The 19,554-nt window shown below is 49.1% G+C and overlaps 1 protein-coding gene across 10 annotated transcripts in view; it reads left to right on the top strand.

Annotated features, from left to right (window-relative positions):
• The window catches only part of PKNOX2 (PBX/knotted 1 homeobox 2), a 257,373-nt gene that overhangs the window by 214,131 nt on the left and 23,688 nt on the right, over positions 1-19,554 (top strand). For all 10 annotated transcript variants that reach the window (XM_087868315.1, XM_087868318.1, XM_045798062.2 and 7 more), the window contains one exon: positions 9,709-9,897. In XM_087868315.1, coding sequence (XP_087724441.1) covers positions 9,709-9,897 — 189 coding nt within the window. The remainder of the gene's footprint in view (positions 1-9,708; positions 9,898-19,554) is intronic.

Raw genomic sequence — 19,554 nt, 5'->3', positions numbered from 1 at the left:
GGGAGGCCGAAGTCGGCAGAAAATACCTCAAATCAGGCTGAGTAATGGGAAAGATTTGAAACCTTTTGAAGAAGCAGGAGTCCTGGGACAACAAAACTCACATGCCTTGCCCGCCACTGCCTGCCAGGTGAAGCTCTCAAAGACACATTGAGAACAGCCTCCTTTTCTAGGATAACCTGGAAAAGACCAAAACGTGGCCGCAGCTCTATGCTCTCCCCTTGCTAACACTGCCTGGGCCTCTCGGGGTTTTGTTCACTCAAAGAATCCAATGTCTTGATTCAACCCGACAGAACTTGGTTAAGTGTCCACTGCCTGCACATCTGACCCGGGGGACGTGGATGCAGCAGCGGCTGCCCCAGGGACCCCAGAGCCCAGGTGTTCCCTGGTCTTCTATCCCAGGTGACTGCACTGGGAAAGCTCCAGTGGGCGGAACAGTCCTCAGACGCCGCATCCTCCCATGGGGACCTGATTCACTTAGAGGTCTTGGCCACAATCAGTGGCTTGGCTGACCGCTCAGGTGTCTGAATAGAGAGTTGGAGGAGCTCTTGGAGACGGAGGACCTGAGCCTGGCTTCACGGCTTAGCCTGTGTGCGACTTTAATGATGTAACTTCTTTGAAGCTCGGTTTCCTCATCTGTAGAGCTAATACACCTCTCTCATGTGACGGCAATAAAAAAATTAACGAGATGGCATGTGAAACCAAATGTCCTTTAAAAATGCGTGGCACCCAGAAGGTTAATCTCAAATGCAGTGTCGCTAGGGTAAGGAGGTCCACCTTCCCAGCGTCTCCTCCTGGCCATCAAAGAGACTGTGGGGCGGAGATCCTGCAACTTTATCTGGGAGAGTCAAACAGTGCCCTTTGCCACCCCATTTGTAGTCCTGTGTGGGGAGGGGGCGGCTGGAGAGGCCAACCACAGGAGCCGTCATTAGAACAAGAATCATGTAGCCAGCGCAGCCGAGATGCACATAATTAGAAATTAGAAAAAGGTCAGATCGCGTCATTATCAGCTCAATCAGCTGCTGAGTGCCACAGCCAGTTAATTTGGCATCTGTATTTTTTACAACCCCGCACACGTAGCCCAACGGACTGTAACTCTTTATCCGGACAGATATACTGCGCAGTGGAGCAGGGACATAAAATGAGAGACCCCGAGCAAATGAGCTGAGATAATTGAGAGATTTATTTTTTATATATATGTGTGTCAGGGCGGCTTTCCTTTGCCCTTGAATATTGACTTTCACAGATGGAATTGTCAGGAGGACATGGGGTCCCCAAAAACTTTGTCCCATCCCGGGCCCTCGAGTCACGCTCTGATCCTGCTTTCTCCCGAGCCCACAGAGCCCATAGGCCCCAGCCGTGGCTGGCCAGCCATTTGGACATACATCGCCCCACCTCCAGCTGCTCGTCCTCCGTTCCTCCAAGCAAACTGCCTTGCCGAGCGATCCCTTCCCCTGCTCCCCACGGTCTCCCAGACAAGTTCCATGGGAACGGCGGATTGCACTCTCCCAGAGCTGCCCAAAGATCAGAGAGGTTCCCAGATCATAGGCTTCTGAGGGAACTTCCCTCCCCTGGCTGGTAGCTGCTCCCACAGCACTGATGCCCGAAGAGAAACAGAATCACAACACGCTAAGGGAAAAACACAACCACGGGGAGAAGCCAGTCCAACCCATTTTATAGATGGGAACACTGAAGTCCAGAGAAGGGAAATGAGTCAAGACCAGAACCCAGGTCTGCTGGCTCCCAATACCCTGCTCCTTCCAGGGTCTCCCCACCTGTCTTCTTCCTGGGGGCAGTAAAGCCCTCATTTATAAATGCCACCAGCATCTCCACCCATCCCCTGGCACCCACTCTCTACCTCCCTGTTTCGGGACTATGGGGGTGGCTTCTCACCCCCATGGTGGCTAAACTGGCATGCCCCCCACTGAGCTCCCTGGGGATACCCCCCCCCAGTCCCCACACCCAATCAGTGCTCACCAGGCCCATTTCTCACCTGGCCCACTGATCCCCTGCTTGGACCCAGCAGCCTCTGACTGGCAGTTGGTAAAGTTTGTAAAATTTGCAAGTTCCCCAAACCCCTTTGAAAGGTAAAAGCTTTTTGTTTTATAAAATCTGATTTACAGGCCCCCAGTGCAGGGCCGAGGTTTTATATATTATGCAAGATTTCAAACCGAGGCTGTAAAACGTACGGTTTCGGTTTCATGCATGGAATTTTTTTATGTGTAAATTTTTTAACATTTATGGGGCACGTTTTAATGAGACTCTGGTGTGGCTCGAGGGACAGATTATGGCTGCCTGACCGCAAAGCCAGCTCCAAAATGGGGCCCCCCAGGCCCCTGGGCCCACTCTAAAGAGGCAGGGCCAGAGGCCAGAGGCTGTGAATAAGGAGGCACATGGAGGAGCCAGGCCAGAGCTCTGGGCCCACAGACACCTCCGACGGCCCCGATCAGAGCCGTTCACTTCACCCCGCAGCCTGACTCTCTTCACCTACGCAGGAGCGGAAAGTCTTAGCAACACCAAGATAGGGGAAGCGAGTAAGACTAATCACAGCTAGTCGTGATTAACATTTATAGAGCACTTACTAGGTGCCACGTGCTGTTGTAAACACCTCACATATATTATCTTATTTAATCCTCTCTTCAAACCCACAAGGTATGTGTGTATTATTATCCCCATTTTAAAATGAGGAGATTGAGACGCGAGGTGAAATCACCTCGTTCACGATCACACAGCTAGTCGGAGGCGGGAGCGAGAGTCACTCTACAGGTCTCGAGCTCCAGCGCCCACACTCTTAGCAGCCATGCTGAATAGCTACTCTTCTCCTAGGGCTTTCTCTGTGCCCGCTCTTATTTTTAGTTCTTTCCAGCTGAATCTCATCTAATCCTCAGTACAACGCTGAGGGAGTCACTACTGTTATCCCATTTTACAGGAAAAATGGGGAAAGTAAAGTGCAGAGATTAAGTAAATTGTCCAGGATTTCTGAGTGGGTGGAAGACCCAAGACTCAGCCTCCAAAACCCATTATTCTCGAGCACATTTCTCTATGTAATTCTCCTGACAGCCCCACGAGGTAGTCCTTGTCATCCCCATTTTACAGAGGAGAAAAGCAAGGAGTAAGAGTCCTACCGCCAATAAGTTACAGAGCTGGGATTTGCACCAAGTGGGTCTAACTCCCAAAGCTCACGTCTTCCCTCTAAACCACTTGCTGCTCCAAATTCTGAGGACACTGGAGGCGAAGTGCCACGTTATTGACTTAAAAGTCATTGAACTTGTCATGCATGGTGGCTTCATAGCTATTCATTTTATCCCCCAGTCGTCTGGCAGTTCTCCCATCCCTGGTCTTCACCATTCTCCCACGTCCCATTCCTTGTTCCAAGGACCCCGCACTCCCAACTGCTCAGATCCAGCTGGTCAGGTCGGGGACAATTCCTGATTTGATTTTAGCTGTGGCTGCCCTAATGACTTGCAGGAAATATCTGAGCACTTGAAGGAATGCAAGTTTAGAAACTCTTTTGTCTGTGAGTGAGGGAGAGTAGTTCCGGCTTCCCAACTTGCAAAGGGAGGAGAGGGTGAAAAGAACCTGCCCTCCAGGGAAAGAGTGCCCCCCTAACTGTTGCATGGGATTTAGGTTACCTGAGCGTATTGCCTGTGTGTCCCTGGGGTTGTGAGACTCAAATGAGATAATGATGAGAAAAGCATTTTGCAAATCATAAAGTCATATATATATACGTTTGGAAGGCAAGAACTTATGACCATGAAGGGCAGAAGCTACAATCCTACAAGAGGTCACTCTTTAGAAAGGAACTTGGTGGTAGTGGGGTGGGGGAGAGGGTTGGCTTAAAAAATGGGCATTTATCAAATAGCTACTATGTGCCCAGAACATTTGCATGCATCATCTTGTTCAATTTTCATACCCACTCTACAGGGTAGGTATTATCATCCTAAATTTTACAGATCCAAAATCAGTAGGCAGGCAATAATAGATTTGGGACATCACACCGTGTGACTTCATAGCCAGCGAGAAGCCCCAGTTCCATGTACTCTCCTGGGACCGGGCGGGGGGGTGGGGAGGGCTAGTGTGCAGTGGTGTGAGACTAAAATGTAAGGTCGCATCTTGTTTTGCTTGTTTGGAAGGGTACTTCTCAGAAGAAAAGGGTTATTTCTTTATTTCGAAAGAGAAGGCAGAGAGAGAAGCTGGAGGTGAAGCGAGACTTGGGGGGAAAGATTGAGAACACATTCATCACATTTGATGATGATATTAAATTAAATGGAATTGTTATTGCTCTAGAAGATTTGAAATAACTTTTTATATGACATTGATCACTTAGAAAAATAGTTTAATAAATCAGAGTTTTATTCTGATTTAGAAGCAAAAACCCGAAATTGCAAACACATAGAATAGAGAATGGTTTGCTAAACATAAATACAGGAGGAAAAACACTGGGAATACTTCTTTTTCTACTCACTGAATATGGAATAGCAATAGAAAAGCCAACAGGATATTAGAAATTATTAAAAGAGGTTAAAAAATTACAGGTATTTACTTCCCTGTGGTTTCTAAGATACTTTTCACATCATTATCGCCTTTAGCCCTCATCAACTCTTGCAAGCGAGGAGCAATCATTATCCCCATTTTCCAAATGAGGAAGTTGAGGCTCACAGAAGTCATGAACCTGGCCCAGTATCACCCAATTTCATAGGCCTGAATTCAGGTTGTGTGACAGCAACCCCCACAGACTTGCTGCTCTGCCTGACAGCCAGCCCCACTAATGGTACGGCCCATCTTTTTCTCTAATATTGAATAGGTCCTCCATATTCATTGCCTCAGAATACCATTATGATTTACTCTACCTTCTTAAATCTTTAAACCAAGCCTATTATCCCATAAAAAAGTCGTCCTTCATCTGTGCTTTGTTAGACCAGAAAGTAGGTCCTCTTTTGACCACTGGGCACCAGATCTGGTGTATGCTCCTTGTGTGTTTCGTTTGAACAAAACCATTCTGTGTAGATTTTACTTTGTATTTTGTTTTACCTGTTTGCACTTTCTGATTCTTTTTCAATAATAAGTATTTATTGGCTGTGTTTTAAAAAATAAATGAATAGGTATGTACACTTTTCTATGTGGTGGCTACGTGTATGCAGATTTAAAACCAAGTGACTAAATGAAATTGTGATTAAAAATAAAGAACGGTCCATTAAAGGAAAGCTCAGAGACCAAAAGAAAGAAGAAATGAAGGAAGGAAGGAAGGAAGGAAGGAAGGAAGGAAGGAAGGAAGGAAGGATGGAAGGGAGGAAGAGAGGAAGAAGAGGGGGAGGAGGGAAGCGCGGAAGGGAGGAAGGATGGTTGGAAGGAAGGAAGGAAGGAGAGAGGGGAGGGAGGGAAGAAAGGGGAAAGAAGAAAGGCTTAAGGAATTAGGATGATTTTGTCTGGAGAAGACAAAGCCAGTTGGACAATTTATTCAAGTCAGATGGCTTGTCCCATGTATGGCGTAGAGTGAGGCTCCATATTTGTGTTGAATGAGTACCATTAAATTAAGGGAGGTTGTACTGATGGAGGCACTAGGTGTTCTTGGCACTGCAGAAGGCTGGGTAAGCACTTCATATTCAGGCAGGAGAGATTTTGGTCCATGTAAGGAAGAACTTCTCAATCAGCAGGCTGAGAGAAATCAAGAGGGTCGAACATGAAGGTTCTGACTAGGAAAGCCTCAGAAGAGAAGATGCAGCTATGTATCCTAGAGAGTTTGGACCGTCCACTCACCTAGACGCCAGCCCAGATCATCTCCCAGGGTCCCTCCCAGCCCCATCAGTGAGTCAAGGGTACAAGTCCTGATAATATTCAGGGAATCAGAAAATGGAAAGCACCTGACAGTCCAACCCTCTCTTTTTACCCAGGAGGAGGCAGACACCTACATTGGTGAGGTATTCTAACTCCTGTGGGCTAAGCCAGGAGTGAGAGATGAGAAACCAGAGCCGCTGAATGAGGGAACGTTACCAGGGAGGGTTCTGGAAATCCCAAACTTTACTGTCCCCAAAGCTATTTGGCCTTCCTGGAACCCTATGCTTCCCATCACTGAGCCACTCCCCCGCCCCCAAATCATGCATCCTTCAAACTGCTTTTCTCCATCTACACAAATCCCGAGAGCCCGTCTTGGGAGCTGCATAGGCCATGTGGCTTCATATCCTAGTGTTATCACTTACCAGCCATGTGACTCTAAACAAGTGAAACTTAATATCTCTGGGCTTCGTTTTCTTCAACTGTAACATATGGGCAATCATGGTGCCTCCTTGCAGGGGTAGTTGTGTGGTATAGATAAGGTAAGGCATGTGGTAGGTTTAACACAGTGCCTGAGACACAGTAAGAATAAGACATGTTTGGGTATTGTTTTTAAGGAACCAATGAGCATTTATTAAATGCTTTGTATGGTGCTAGTTATTCTGAAAGTCATAAACCAAGATATCCATGGCCAAAGTCAAGTAGAAAATTGAGAGCCAATGTTCCTTCAGTACAAAATAAGCCATTCTAAAGTCACGATTCTCTTCTGTGCCTCGGAGAGCACAGTCTCTTTTGATCTCAGCCCCGTGGAGGGAGCACTCCCTTAGGATAAGACCCTAGGATTGAGCCCTGCATGAAGACACAAAATTGTTGGTCTCTGTCTTTGAGTGACACTTAGTCTAATTCAGTACTCCAAGAGCCCTTAATTAGTTAAGCACCGTTCCTGCCCGTCAGGCAATCCAAAAGCTAACCCGGGAACTACTCAGTTGTTCCCCACTAGAAATGCCAGTGAAGCTCAGAGAGGAGCGTGGTGGCACTGGTGTCCAGCCACGCAGCTCTACTCACACCTGACCATCAAAGTTCTCTGGGAGAGATTCCCTGCCTTGTTTCCTAGGCATCGAGATGCTAGCCAGCAGCTGGAAGGGTAGGATTAAACAGGGACCTTGTATACTGCTTAAGTTGACATCAATGGGTCTCAGAGGACAGCAAGCTCCACCCTTTTTTTCATTTTTCATTTCAATATAATTATAGATTCACACGAAGTTCTAGGAGCTAATACAGAGAAGTTCTGATTTCCTTCCTGCATAGCTGCATATAGTTTCACAACCAGGAAATCAACAGTTATACAAACCACCAATCTTACTCAGATGACACCATTTTACATGCAATCGTTTGTGTGTTTAGTTTTGTGCCATTTTATCACAGATATAGATTCACGTAAACTCTGATAGTCAAGAGATAGAACCCTTCCTCTCTCCTTCCCCCACTGCACCCCCAGGCCACCACCAATCTGTTCTCCACCTCCATAATGCTGTCATTTCAAGAATGTTAGATAAATGGCATCATACAGTATGTAACATATTGAGATTGGCTTTTTTTTTCTCAGCACAATTATTCCTTTGAAATCCATCCCAGTTGTTGAGTACATCAATAGTTAGTTCCTTATTGTTGCTAAGTCGTAGTCCATGGACATGGATGTACCGCAGTGTCTTTATCCATTCACCTGTTGAAGTACATTTTGGTTGTTTCCAGTTTGGGGCTGTTAGAATAATAAGGCTGCTTTGAACATTCACATACTGTTTTTGTGTGAGCCTGTATTTTATTTCCCTGGGATGAATGCCCAAGAGTACAACTGCAAAGTGTATGGTAAGCATATTTGCAGTCTTGTTAAAAACAAAAAACAAAAAAAAAAAACCTGTTATACTGTTTTCCCAAGTGGCTGAACCATTTTTCACATCCCCCAGTAATGTACAAGTGGTCCAGTGTCCAGTTCTTTGCCATGGTGTTATCACTATTTTTCATTTTAACCGTTCTGATAGGTGTGTAAGCGATACCTCGTTGTGGTTTTAATTTGCATTTCCCTGATGGCTAATGACAATGAGCATCTTCTCATGTGCTCACTTACCATCTGTGTATCTTCTTCAGTGCAATGTCTGTTGCCTTTTTCCCCTGTTCTAACTGGGTTGCTTGCTATTTTACTGTTTAGTTCTGAGAACTCTTTATATATTCTAGAAAGAGGTCCTTTGTCAGATATATGGTTTGCAAGTATTTTCTTCCAGTCTATAGCTTGCCTTCTCATCCTTCCTTGAAGGGTCTTCTGAAGAGCAAACATTTTAAATATTGACGAGTTCTAATTTATCAGGTTTTCATTTTCTCGGTCAAGCTTCTGTGGTCAAATCTAAAACCTCTTTGCCCACTCTTAGGAGCTTGTGATTTTCTCCTGCATTTTTGTTCTGGAAGTTTTATAGTTTTATATTTTACATTTAGGTCTTTGGTCCAATTGAGTTAATTTTTATATAAGATGTGAGACTTAAATCAAGTTTTGCTTTTTTTTTGCTTTTGGATGTCCGATTGCTCCAGCATCATTTGAACAACCTTTTTTGAAAAGCAATTTGGCAGTCTTTATCATGATCCAAAAGAATGCCCATAGATTTTTTTTCCTGTCACTTCTGGGAATTTAGCCTGAGGAAATAACGCAGACACGTGAATCAAAGCGGGAAGCTTGCAAAACAGTCACTGAAACATTTTTTACAAAATTCAAAAATTGGAAGTACCCTAAATGCCCAACAATGAGGGATTGGTTAAGGAGGACACACATGAAATAATAGGCAACAATTAAAAATATATTTACTCAATAATTTTTACCCATTCAACAAATATTTACTCAAGTGTCCAGAGTGATGGTGCCGAGAGTAACATGGTGAGCAAATCAGACACCCTCTCTCCCTTCTAGAAGCTTGCAGGTCAGAAGTGACAATAGAGAAGACGGTGCTGCTTTATAGAAAAATACATTTGGTAAACTAAGGGGGAAACAGGAAACAAAGTTGGAAGCATAAGGTGACTAAAGCAATGTTAAAATAGATGCCTGTGGAAAAGACAAAAAAAAAAAAACAGAAAGAAAAAGAAATCATCGTTCTTTTAGGGTGATTGGGTCAAAGACAGTTATTTCCCTCCTTGACTTTCAAAACCTCCCGTCGCACTTTTCTTGTTCTAATAATAACAATGACAAAGAGAAAAGCTCCAACTGAGAACTAGCTTCTTGCCATGAAGGGTGAGGAGTGTCCATCTGAAGAGAGACAGTCACACGTACGACAATCCAAAGGGCACAGGAAAGGCCGCCGCAGACAGCTCGTTGTTCCAGAGCCCGGCTAAGTCATGCGGGATGATCCCGTCAGTCAACAAGTACCAATGGGGCATCTGCAAGGTGACCTGTGTCACATGAGGCCCTCAGAATACACGCTTACGAATAGACAGTCCCTGACTTCTGGAGGCGCTCACAGGAGCTCTGGTTTCCGTCTTCCTCATGCCTGCTCAGCGCTTCACACTTTGCAGTTCTACGTTCCCTCCTGCAATCCTTTCCACAAACCTAGGCATAATTATCCCCATTTTCCCGACAACAAGGTGCAGAGCGATTGCCCAAGGTCCCCCCGATGATGACAATCAGGCTTAGGGGAAAGGGTCGGGGCTAGAAACCTGGCCTGTTAGCTCTATGGTTCTCCAAGTACCATTTACTCAAGAGTGGTTGTGTTAACAGTGGGCTCAGAGCACACAAACCATCAGCACGCCACCATAACTAGAATTTAAATCCGATGGGTGAGAAAGCTTATACCTAGGGCGGGGGTGGGCTTCTCCCCCCGGTGGGCTTGGGGCTCGGGAGATCAAGGCAGCAGGAGGAGGGTCATATGAACACCTGGGCTCACCTCTCCCTCCTCTCCCTAGATGGTGAAGGCAATCCAGGTCCTGAGAATTCACCTGCTGGAATTGGAGAAAGTCAATGAACTCTGCAAGGACTTTTGTAACCGGTACATCACCTGCCTCAAAACCAAGATGCACAGCGATAACCTGCTCAGGAATGACCTCGGGGGACCCTACTCCCCCAACCAGCCCTCCATAAACCTTCACTCACAGGTAACTTGCACACAGGGCTGGGTCCTATCTCCTAAGCCAGGCTGCTAAGCCAGGTGTAGGAATGTCTGAAGGTCCCCTGGTGGCTTAGGAAAGGGGATTAGACTCACTGGATGCTTTCAGCATGAGAGCCCTCCTCTGACCCACTCCTGCTCATCAGGCAGCACCAGAACTCACCAGCTGGGGCATGGGTATTCCTTAGAAAATGACCAAAGTGATTCCTGGCTTCCTCGCCCAAGATAGCCTAAGAAATGCGCATCGAGTGTTGAGATGAGGCAGGGGCAGAGCCGGGAGTGGACCTCAACCTCTTAGCCCCGAACACTTCTCAAGAGTGCTTGCGTGTTCTTGAGAAGGAGGGTTTGGTCCTTCCCTGAATCCTGCCCACCTCATAGATGAAGACAGCTTCCCATGCAACTGCTTCTCCTAGATCATTTTCCAGTTGCTCACCCTACCCTGGCTCATCTGTCTTCCTAAAGTTCAGGGCCACTGTGAATGTCACGTCCAGTCACCCCCCTCCCAAGAGTCACCCACCACCGTCATCCTTGGGAACTGGGGAACATAGAAATGGCGGCTATGTGTTCTAGGTGAGAATGGGCTCTTCTCTCCAGGGTGGAGTATTTTTCCCAAACCTACAGAGCTAGGAAAGCTACCTGGTGATACCTTTCCACCAAACTCACCGACATCTACGTAAGCCATAGCTCACCACTTTCTTCCCCTCCCACTGAGTTCCCGAGTCTGAGACAGACACATGGAGGGCCCTGGGAGGCTTACGGTAGCCCCTTCTCATGAGACAATCAGGCTTGGGGGAAAGAGTAAACTTTCTAAGAATGATGGGCACTGGAAAAAGTGCCTAAGAAAAGTGGTGCCATTTTTATCTCTAAGCTTTAGGGACCAAGACACTTCATCCATCCCTCCAGGTTGTAGAGGCAGAGAAAGGGTCAGGGGGCCTTCTAGAAGGCCAGCCCTGCCTTGCACAAATCCAAAGGGATCTCTGTGGGACTCTGCAGTGAGTGCTGCATGGGACAGGAGGCAAGAAGTTTATTTCCTCTTCCCATTGCTTGAAATCACCAAATCACTTTATTACAGATCTAAAAACAGCCGCCCAGGCTTCTGCTTGCTAATATTCTCTTGAAATAGACTCATTCCTTCAGAGTCTTATTGTACTTTCCCTTATGATCAAAATTAGCAAGAAACTTGCATAAAAGAGGACAATAATTGCTCAACGAGCATCTCGTTTGTAATTTATTAGTTTCTATTATTGTGGGTTACCATGGCGACGCTGCGCAGCCCCGGTGACGGGAGAGATGCAAGATAGGAGCTGAGGAGGCTGTGAGGCCTCAGCAAATGGAGATGCACATTTTTATCAGTAATTTTCATGAAAATAATAAGTGAGGAGTTAATGAGATGGAAAGCCATCCTGTGGCTATTGTGAATTTTTTTTAAGTGTTGATCTAATTAGAATGCATCGGTCAGGAAAAGTAATGAGGATTTAGTGCCTCACAGAGATGTGAGGATCATATCAGAAAATTAGCACAAGTCTTTGGAAATAATCAGGTCCTTGGAGAGGCTCTGGATTTCCCCTCCTGGGCTCTCCAAGTCTACCTCGAGCGCTGACATTGGGGGTGTACGAGGGTAGTGGGGGAGGAGAGGAGGGCCAGAGGGCTTACAGCCACAGCGGCCCCCTCCAGGTTGGGGTCCTGGGGCTGACAAGTCAGTCTGCAGCAGGCAGGGCCACTGGGGACGCAGAGTTGGCAGAGAAGGATAACACGGGCTCTGGGTGAGCCAGCACGCACAGACGCTGCCTGTGAAAGTCAGTCATCCGGGGAGATCCCAGCGTTTGGTGCCTCTGAGCTTTGGGGAAAGAGGAGAGAACTTTGATTCCCGTCATTGTAAATATCAGATCTCTGCCTGACAGCGCTGGCCCTGGGGTGGCCACCGCAGAAAGGCTTCTGATCTGCTTAGAAAGAGGAACTCAGACAATCGGGCCAAAACAAAGACAGCTTGAAAAAGAAGACGAGACACTTGGCAAGGTGTTCCTATTCGGAATTTCTCAAACTTGTCCCTTCGTTGCCTCTGCCTGCCACCACCTACTTAGTTCAGACCTCAGTGGGTAAATGAGATCATCACACACGGGCTACTGCCATAGATTCCTAACCCGCTCGCCTGTCCCCTCTGGCTCGCCCTCAGCCTCCACGCACACACGCGCACACACACACACACACGTACCACAAACACAAACACACCTACTCGTGCCTCTTCAGCTTCTGCTGCTGGGTTTACGGTCCTAAGGCTCTGTTCATGTCCTTCTCCTGCTCAAAAGCTCTGATTGTCCTCAGAGATTGCTCATCCTTTTGCCTGATATTCAAGGCCACCCCGGGTCGCATCCTCCCATGCCTGTCTGCTGGGACAGCACTTCCGCAGCTCTGCGGGACCAAACCTGGCCTCTTCCCAGGGACAGTAACAAGGCTGCTCTCCCCTGTAGGCCTCTCTGACACCCCATCCAGAAAGGCCTTTTCTTTCTCCCAACTAAGTGCTGGAGCCCTGGGGGCCACTTATATATAAATATCACATGTGACTTTATCTCAGAGTCGCTGGTGTTAGTCTCCTCTCCTTAGACAACAGACGTGTTTTGAGTACAGACGGTATTTTATATACAATTATAACCCACGCCTGGTGGCGGCTAACCCAAGGTCTTATGTGTGGACGGCCAGTAAATATCTGTGGAAAGAAGTAAGACAAGGAGACAGATGGAGACAGGTCAAGAGAAGCCAGAGGAAGCCAAAGGAGGGAAGGAGAAATCAGAAGAAAGATAAAGGGAAAGAAAGACAACTCTGGAGGGTCACCTTCAAGAGGGAGGCAGAGGAAGGATGGAGACCTGGAGGGGAAGGGAGGCAGGGGGAAGGGAAGTGAGGCTGAGAGGCCAGAGGCAGAAGAGAGAGGAAAGGAACAGCAGCAAAGGGGTGGAGGATTGAAGGGACGGGGGCGGGAAGCAGGTGCGGGGCCAGAGCAAAGCCAGGTGTGCGGAGGAGGGAGGGTGCGTTGCACGGGCCAGGTACTGTCCACATTCGCAGGGCAAGCTCCTGTCACTCTCCCTGAGCCGGGAGTGTGGGGCTGGCTGGGCCTTCCAGGGAGGGAGAGACCTCGGCTGCCAAGAGCCTTTCTGTGCAGGAGACAGGCCTGGGGATCAGGGCATGGGAGCCAGTATGGGAGAGAAGAGAGAAAAGGAGTGTCTGGGGCATCTGTGTGTGTGTGTGTGTGTGTGTGTGTGTGTGTGTGCGCGCGCGCGTACATACAGTGGTTCACATTCGTCATGGTTCAACCTTAATCCCCCCAGCCTGAAATAGCCGCACCGAGCGCCAGCCTGGCCCAGGGAGGGGTGTCTCCCCTCTGGAACATGATCCTCAGGACCAACATTCCAGCGCCTGCCAGCTTTGTTGCAAACTGCTGGCTCATGGTTTTCCCTGTGTGCTAATCATTCAGCCTTGTGTTGCAAAGTGGGAGAATTTTTAATTCAAATTGGTCATTCCCCCCCCCCCAGATGCCATACCATGTTCCCCATTCAGCTCTATGGCAGCTGGGCCCCTTCCCTGCTTGTCCTTCCATTTCTGAATGTGAGCTTTCTCTTGGGGGTGGGAGGGGGTAGGGAGTAGGGGAGATGGCTTCCACCAAGCCTGAGAGCTAAGCCAGAGCTCCCAAGGAATCGGGCCACAGCTAGTTTTTCTGCATCCCCAGGAAGCCATCATGTTCCGCCTGCCCCTATGACATCCAAGCTCCCTCACACCTCTGAGTCCAGCCTTCTTGCAGGGGCAGCCTCCTCGGTAAGGAGGCTCATTCTGGACTCCGACTCCTGTCGGACAGGCTTCTCCTGTCTTTTCCTAGAGGGCATCAACTAAACCATCCCACTAGAGGGAACCTAACTCCCGCCTCGCTCGAGTATTAATTTGACTTGAAACTCCCCCCTCTTTTTTCATGGGGATGGATCTAAGCAGGGGCCTTATCGAAGGGCAAATAGAACTGAGCCAAAGTTCTCAGTCACAAGGCATTTGGGGGGCACTGCACCATGCTAGGTCCTATGAGAGCATGAGTGAATTATCCAGAAGGAGCTCCCAATCTCAGATCTAGATAAGTTATGTGAGCCGTAGAAGACTCCGGGTCGAGGGAACATTGAGGAAGGCAGGAAAGGAGCAGCCAGAGACAGGGAGAGGAGCCACAGGAAGGAGTCTGGATTGAACAAACCACATATGTGGCTTCAAGTTACCCCAGTCACTGCTCAGCCTCCTTCCCTCTGCCTGCAGAGAAGGCCTGGCCCCCGCCTGCACACTCTCGCGGCCACGGTCTGTTCCTGCCTGCAGACAGAATGAGCAAACCTCAGCATGGATTAGATAGGCCAGCAGGAGGATTCTGCCCGTTGTCACTGGAGAAGTTGCAGATTCTCTAGCCTTGGGAAGACTTCCTCGGGAAGGGGGGGGTAAAGGAGAGGGGGTGGTAGGCTATGTGGGAACTCCAAAAGTGAGTGTTCCCGGTGTAGAGAGAAGTCTGGGAGAAGTCCTTCAGGATCCCTGAAGAGAAGGAGCTGGTAGGGGACCAGCAGTCATTCATTCCTGCCCCGTGCATCTGTTTAAGCACAACTGAGCCTGAGTCTCAAGGATCTCAGTGTGGATATGACATGATCTCTGACCTCCAAATGTAACAACTTGCAGCCAAGTTGTGGGGAGTTATGCTGGAGGATGAAAATGATGGCCAATCACCAAAGATGTGAGATGTAATGGGGAATGTAGGTGATGGGGTGAGGGTTGGAAACATGTTGGAGGCAAATTAATTGAGTAGCCGCATCTTGTACTGCTCCAGGGAGAACTGGGGGAGAACGGGGAGAACGTCGCCATTTCCCGAACCTTCCCTACATCTCAAACACTGTATCTACTGGATGCTTTACATATATTACCTTATTTACTCCACACAACAAGGCTGCAAGGGGCACCTTATTTTCTCCCCAGGAAAGAGAAGCTCAGAGAAGTTAAGACACTGGCTCAAGTAAGCAGCAGAGACGGAGACAGGTTTTCTCTGGAGTCTGTGTTCTACTTATTAGAATAAGTCCTTTGGCTTTTTTTGTGATACATAGGAAGAACCAAGGGTCCTGGGCCCTGGGTGGGGAGGGGTGACCCCACTAAACTGTAGAGCAGCCATTTGGAGACTAGAGAGGAAGAAACCGATTGAGGGGAAACGTGACTTTAGATTTGCTAATAGGGAAAAGAAAGGCACCGAGTGAACCCAGCTCCAAGCCCCACAGGCTCGGCAGAGCAAGTAGAACTCTACAGCTATGCTAACTCTCTAAAAAATAGCAAGGGGACGAGTGAGTACAGCCCTACCTGGGGAAGGGGGACTTGCCTACTGACCCACAGGGAGTTTGCATTTTCAAGATTAGCAGGAAGTCAAGGAAGTGGGGGGCAGTCACCTCAGTCAAGCCCCTGGAAGTTCTGCCCAGTGGCCAAGCAGCCGGAGGATCTGCCCAGGGAGTTTTAAGGCCGGTGGGAGGAGGGGGGATGATCCACCCTGCAAGATCAGCACTGAGAGGGGAAGGGGGCACCCCTAGACCACAGCGACAGGAAGCAGACTTCCAGGGGCTACCCTGCCTCAGTCCCCCCACAGCCATCAAAGCTGTCCCTTCCACCAGTTCCTAGCCCCCAGCCCTCCAGCTCAGGGCGCCAGGAGACCATGAGGACCGCCCTTCCTGCCAGGCTAGTGAAACCTGAGCAGTTCTCTGCTTCCGAGAAGGAATGTTCCTTAAGAGCAGCAGCTGCCACTTGTCCCCACAGGCCAAAAGCTGACTTTCCCTTGAGACTAAAGCCCCCAGCAGGAGGGGAACAGCAAGGGGATTAGGTGGCTTGTTTACATGTGCTTGGCTTCCATGAGTTTGGGAGCCCAGCTCTTCCCAGCCAAAGACAGGACTCCGGCCTTGCCAGAATGGAGGGACACTGCCAGGAACAGCGTGTCTGGGGACAGGGGCAACTTCCCTTCCCCTCTAAGACACACACACACACACACACACACACACACACACACACACACACCGTCCCAGGCCAAAGCCCAGTCAGGCCATGCGTTTATTGAGAATCTACCTTGCACCCAACAGTGTAGTAGGCAGTTTGGGGGAATTCAAAGAAAGAACCCTCTTTCCCTCAAAATATCTGCAACCAAAACTGGGAAAAGAAGACACATGCATAAGAAAGAGAACCATTATGCTTTATGTCCAGTATATCGGGCCAACAGGAAGCATTGAGGGAGTCACGAGCATGGGCCATGGGCATGCCCAGGGTGAGTCCGGACAAGCTTTCCAGCAGAAGCATGGCACCCAAGACCAAGACCAAGTCCCCACCCCCCAGCGCAGGCCAGTTAGCCCAGAGACCTGTCCTCCTGGGAGGCTTGGGGAGGTTTGGGGAGTGCAATCTGAGCTGGTGGATCAGCAGAGACCCCTAGTGGCCTGGGGGTGGATGACAGACAGCGGAGCCCCACGGGCTGTACTGCCCCTCCAACTCCTACCTCCCCCACCTGCTCACCACCGCCCCCACCACACACACAATAGATCCTAGGGAATGGCATTGGTTTTTCTAAAATCCTCAGTCGGAAGGACCTTTGCAGTGTCATCTAGTTCATATCCCCTGTTCCACGGGCCTCCTTGTGAGATAAACATTCCAGCTATTTCGGAATAACTTAAAGGAAAATTTTTCCATCCATCTTGGCCTTCACTCCTGCCTTTCTTCCTCCCATCAGTTTATTCCGGGAATTTCTTCCTTCAGTGGAAATTTCGTTTCCCCGGGCAACAGAAGCCCTTTCCCTATTCACAGTGAAGACTGGTGGCTCCAGGGACCAACCCGGCTCCTCAGACCAGGAGGTCAGAGTTCATAGCCATAGTCAGTTCCTTCGTGCCACACACGCCCCACCCGAACACCCTCCACTTCCAAGAGTAATCCCAGAACCTTTCACTTTTCCTTAGGAAGGCCTTCCTTTTGAACAAATCTTTTTTTGTTCCAAAATGAGATTTGGAGTAAAACTCACCCAGTGACCACCGTGACCGATGGCCCGAGGCAGCGAAGGCTCTGCAGCTGGTCTACAGGTGGGGTTTGGGAGGCGCGAGCTCGCGGCCCTTCTAAAGTTTCTCCCCTACCTTGCTCTGCCCGCTTCTGAGAGACTCTCTGTGTCTCAGGGAAACAGCACACGAGGATCGGCAGTGGGAAACTTCTGGGGCAGCCTGTGGAGCCCAGCTCATGGGTTTCCCTCCAAGTCCTGGGTCACCTGGTCCAGGCCCAGAGACGTCATTCCCAGGAAACTCCAAGGAAGTTTTCAGCTTTGGGGTCTTGTCCTACTTTGAAAGCAAATCTTACTACTAGAAAGTTGGAGCCCACACACGCCCCAGTTTCATGGGATGGTTCCACCGGGGAAGCCAGGCTTCCAGCAGTTCTCAGAGCCTGGGGACACCACGGCTGTGTTTCTGGTGGGACAAGGCAGAGTTCTTGAGCTAGATAACCAGCTCTGAGCCCCTGGTTCCTGGACAATTTGGGCAGGGACATGAGACTCTAGATTCTGAAGAATGTCGCTAAAACTGGATCACATGCGCTTCTCACCTCTTTATGAGCGCTAAGGAGCCTGGAAGGAAACAGCTCTATTTGGGTCTAGACAAAGCCTCATCCACCTGGTTGGAAGTCTGATAAGCCCCAAGAGGAAGCTGTCAAGAAGATAAAAATACTGTGTGCTTAGCCAACGTTTTCTCCCCAAGGAGCTTCCACTGCTGCCATGTAGCTCCTTCCTCAACGTAGACTGTTCCCAGAGATCCAGAGCCCCGTTGTCTCCGTAGAGACACAGGCTCCGGAGAGCTAGACCCTGGGCTCCCCTGAAATGGCTTCAGTCAGGTCACAGAGCTTGTCCAAGACAGGGAAGCAGCTCCCACTTCGGGGGCTTGGCCTGGGCCCGGGAATGTCTTCGGCGAGGAGGCAGGAATGAAGGGGGTGCGTGGTGAGGAGGGAGCACCGTGGGTCCGGTTGCAGCCCCAGCTGAATCCCCACTGCTGCTAAGTAAAGAACCCAGGCGGCTCTAGGACCTTCTAGGACAGGTTTTAAATCCTGGCTGTGCCAAACTCAGCTCCCTCGTTGAGTGGCTTTAGCCAAAGGAAGTGGAAAGTGATTTATTGGGTGCTTACATGTGCCAGGCACCCTGCTTACGTCTAGCCTTGACTCCAAAGCACATGTCTCCAGGCGAGCATCAGCACTGCGCTCAGAGCCAAAGGACCTGGGTTCGAGGCTCAGCTGTGTGACTCTAGGAAGTCACGTTGGTTCTCTGGACCTCACTTCCTCTTCAGGCAAATGGAATCATCTCTCCCATAGTAGTGGGGAAACTAAAGTGAAATAGCGTGGTAAAAGAATGCTAATATTCGATGTGTGTCATAAATAGGCAGTTTCAGACCCATTGATCTTGGGGACCAGCTGAGGGCGGCTTTTATAAATACAGATTGCAGAGGGTCTGATTCAAGGACCCTGAGACTCTGTGTCTTTGAAAACACGGCAGGGCTCAGACCTGTGTGTGAAACAGCTCGTGTGTACAAATGCAGGGGATGGATGTTATTTTCCCAGACCTCGGGGATGCCCACATTTTCTTTCCTCTTTTTTGCCCAGCTAAGATGGGGCCAGCCCTGGCCCTGCCCATGGTGGTCTCTGCCCCTGAACGTCTCTACTCTGTTCCTTTGCTGATATAACTTGGCTGCCTCTTGGTGTGTCTCGGCCAACGACCCCAGAGTAGGAGAGGATAGGAAAGAGAAGAGTCTGATCTCATGCATAAATTGCTTTAGTTACCCAAACCCAGAACCTGGCACGGAGGCCAGCAAGACCACAGGGCAGAGACCCAGCCAGGCTGAATAAGCAGATGAAGTATGTAGGCGATAACTCACCCTTCTGCCTCGGGCTAGCAAAAATGTGTGTTGGTTGAATCCTAAGGCACACATCTTGTATTTATTTTACTGATTTCGCTTGTATTTTCCTAACCTTGCTGGATACTTTTCTTGGGGAAAAAGAAAGTCTGGGGCAACTTTTTATGTTTGAAATTCCCAAATGCCTTTCCCCGATGAGGAGCACCGTGGCATAAATGATTCCAGACAAGAGATTATTGAAAAGTCATTTCCATTAGTTTTAGGGTGAAAGGCATGGAGGGACACCCTCTTCTATTACATGTACCTTCCAGCTTTGTTTCAGCTTCAAATAACATCAGCATCGGTTTACCTCCTGTGAGAATGGTTGGCGGGGGTGTTGGGACGAGGGCAGGATGGACCTTAGATGGGCACAGAGCTGCAAACAGGCTTTGAGGGCTCCTGGATGTCAGCACTGGGCCAGACACATTTTATAAATGAGACTGAGGCTCCCAGAAGGGCCGGGATTTGCTGATTCCCAAATCCATGGTCTTTCCTCTGGTGCCCATGCTGCCTCTGTGCTTCCGGGGTTTGATTGTTTCACCTGTTCACCTTGCCTCCAGTAACTGTGTACTGAACCCCTGTGATTCCAGGAGCACCTTGTAGCCCGGCTCTTGGCACAAGGTGGGTGTTCAGTATATGTGGATGAAGGAGGGCTGTGTTCTAGTCCCATTGCTGCGAACCAGCTGGGGGCCTTGGGTGAGTCACTT

Source organism: Ursus americanus, chromosome 16 (assembly GCF_024610735.1).
Source record: "Ursus americanus isolate L20-20 chromosome 16, mUrsAme1.1.p, whole genome shotgun sequence".
Lineage (NCBI taxonomy): Eukaryota > Metazoa > Chordata > Mammalia > Carnivora > Ursidae > Ursus > Ursus americanus.
The sequence above is the reverse complement of the archived record's forward strand: the minus strand, read 5'-3'. Positions and strand labels throughout refer to the sequence as shown.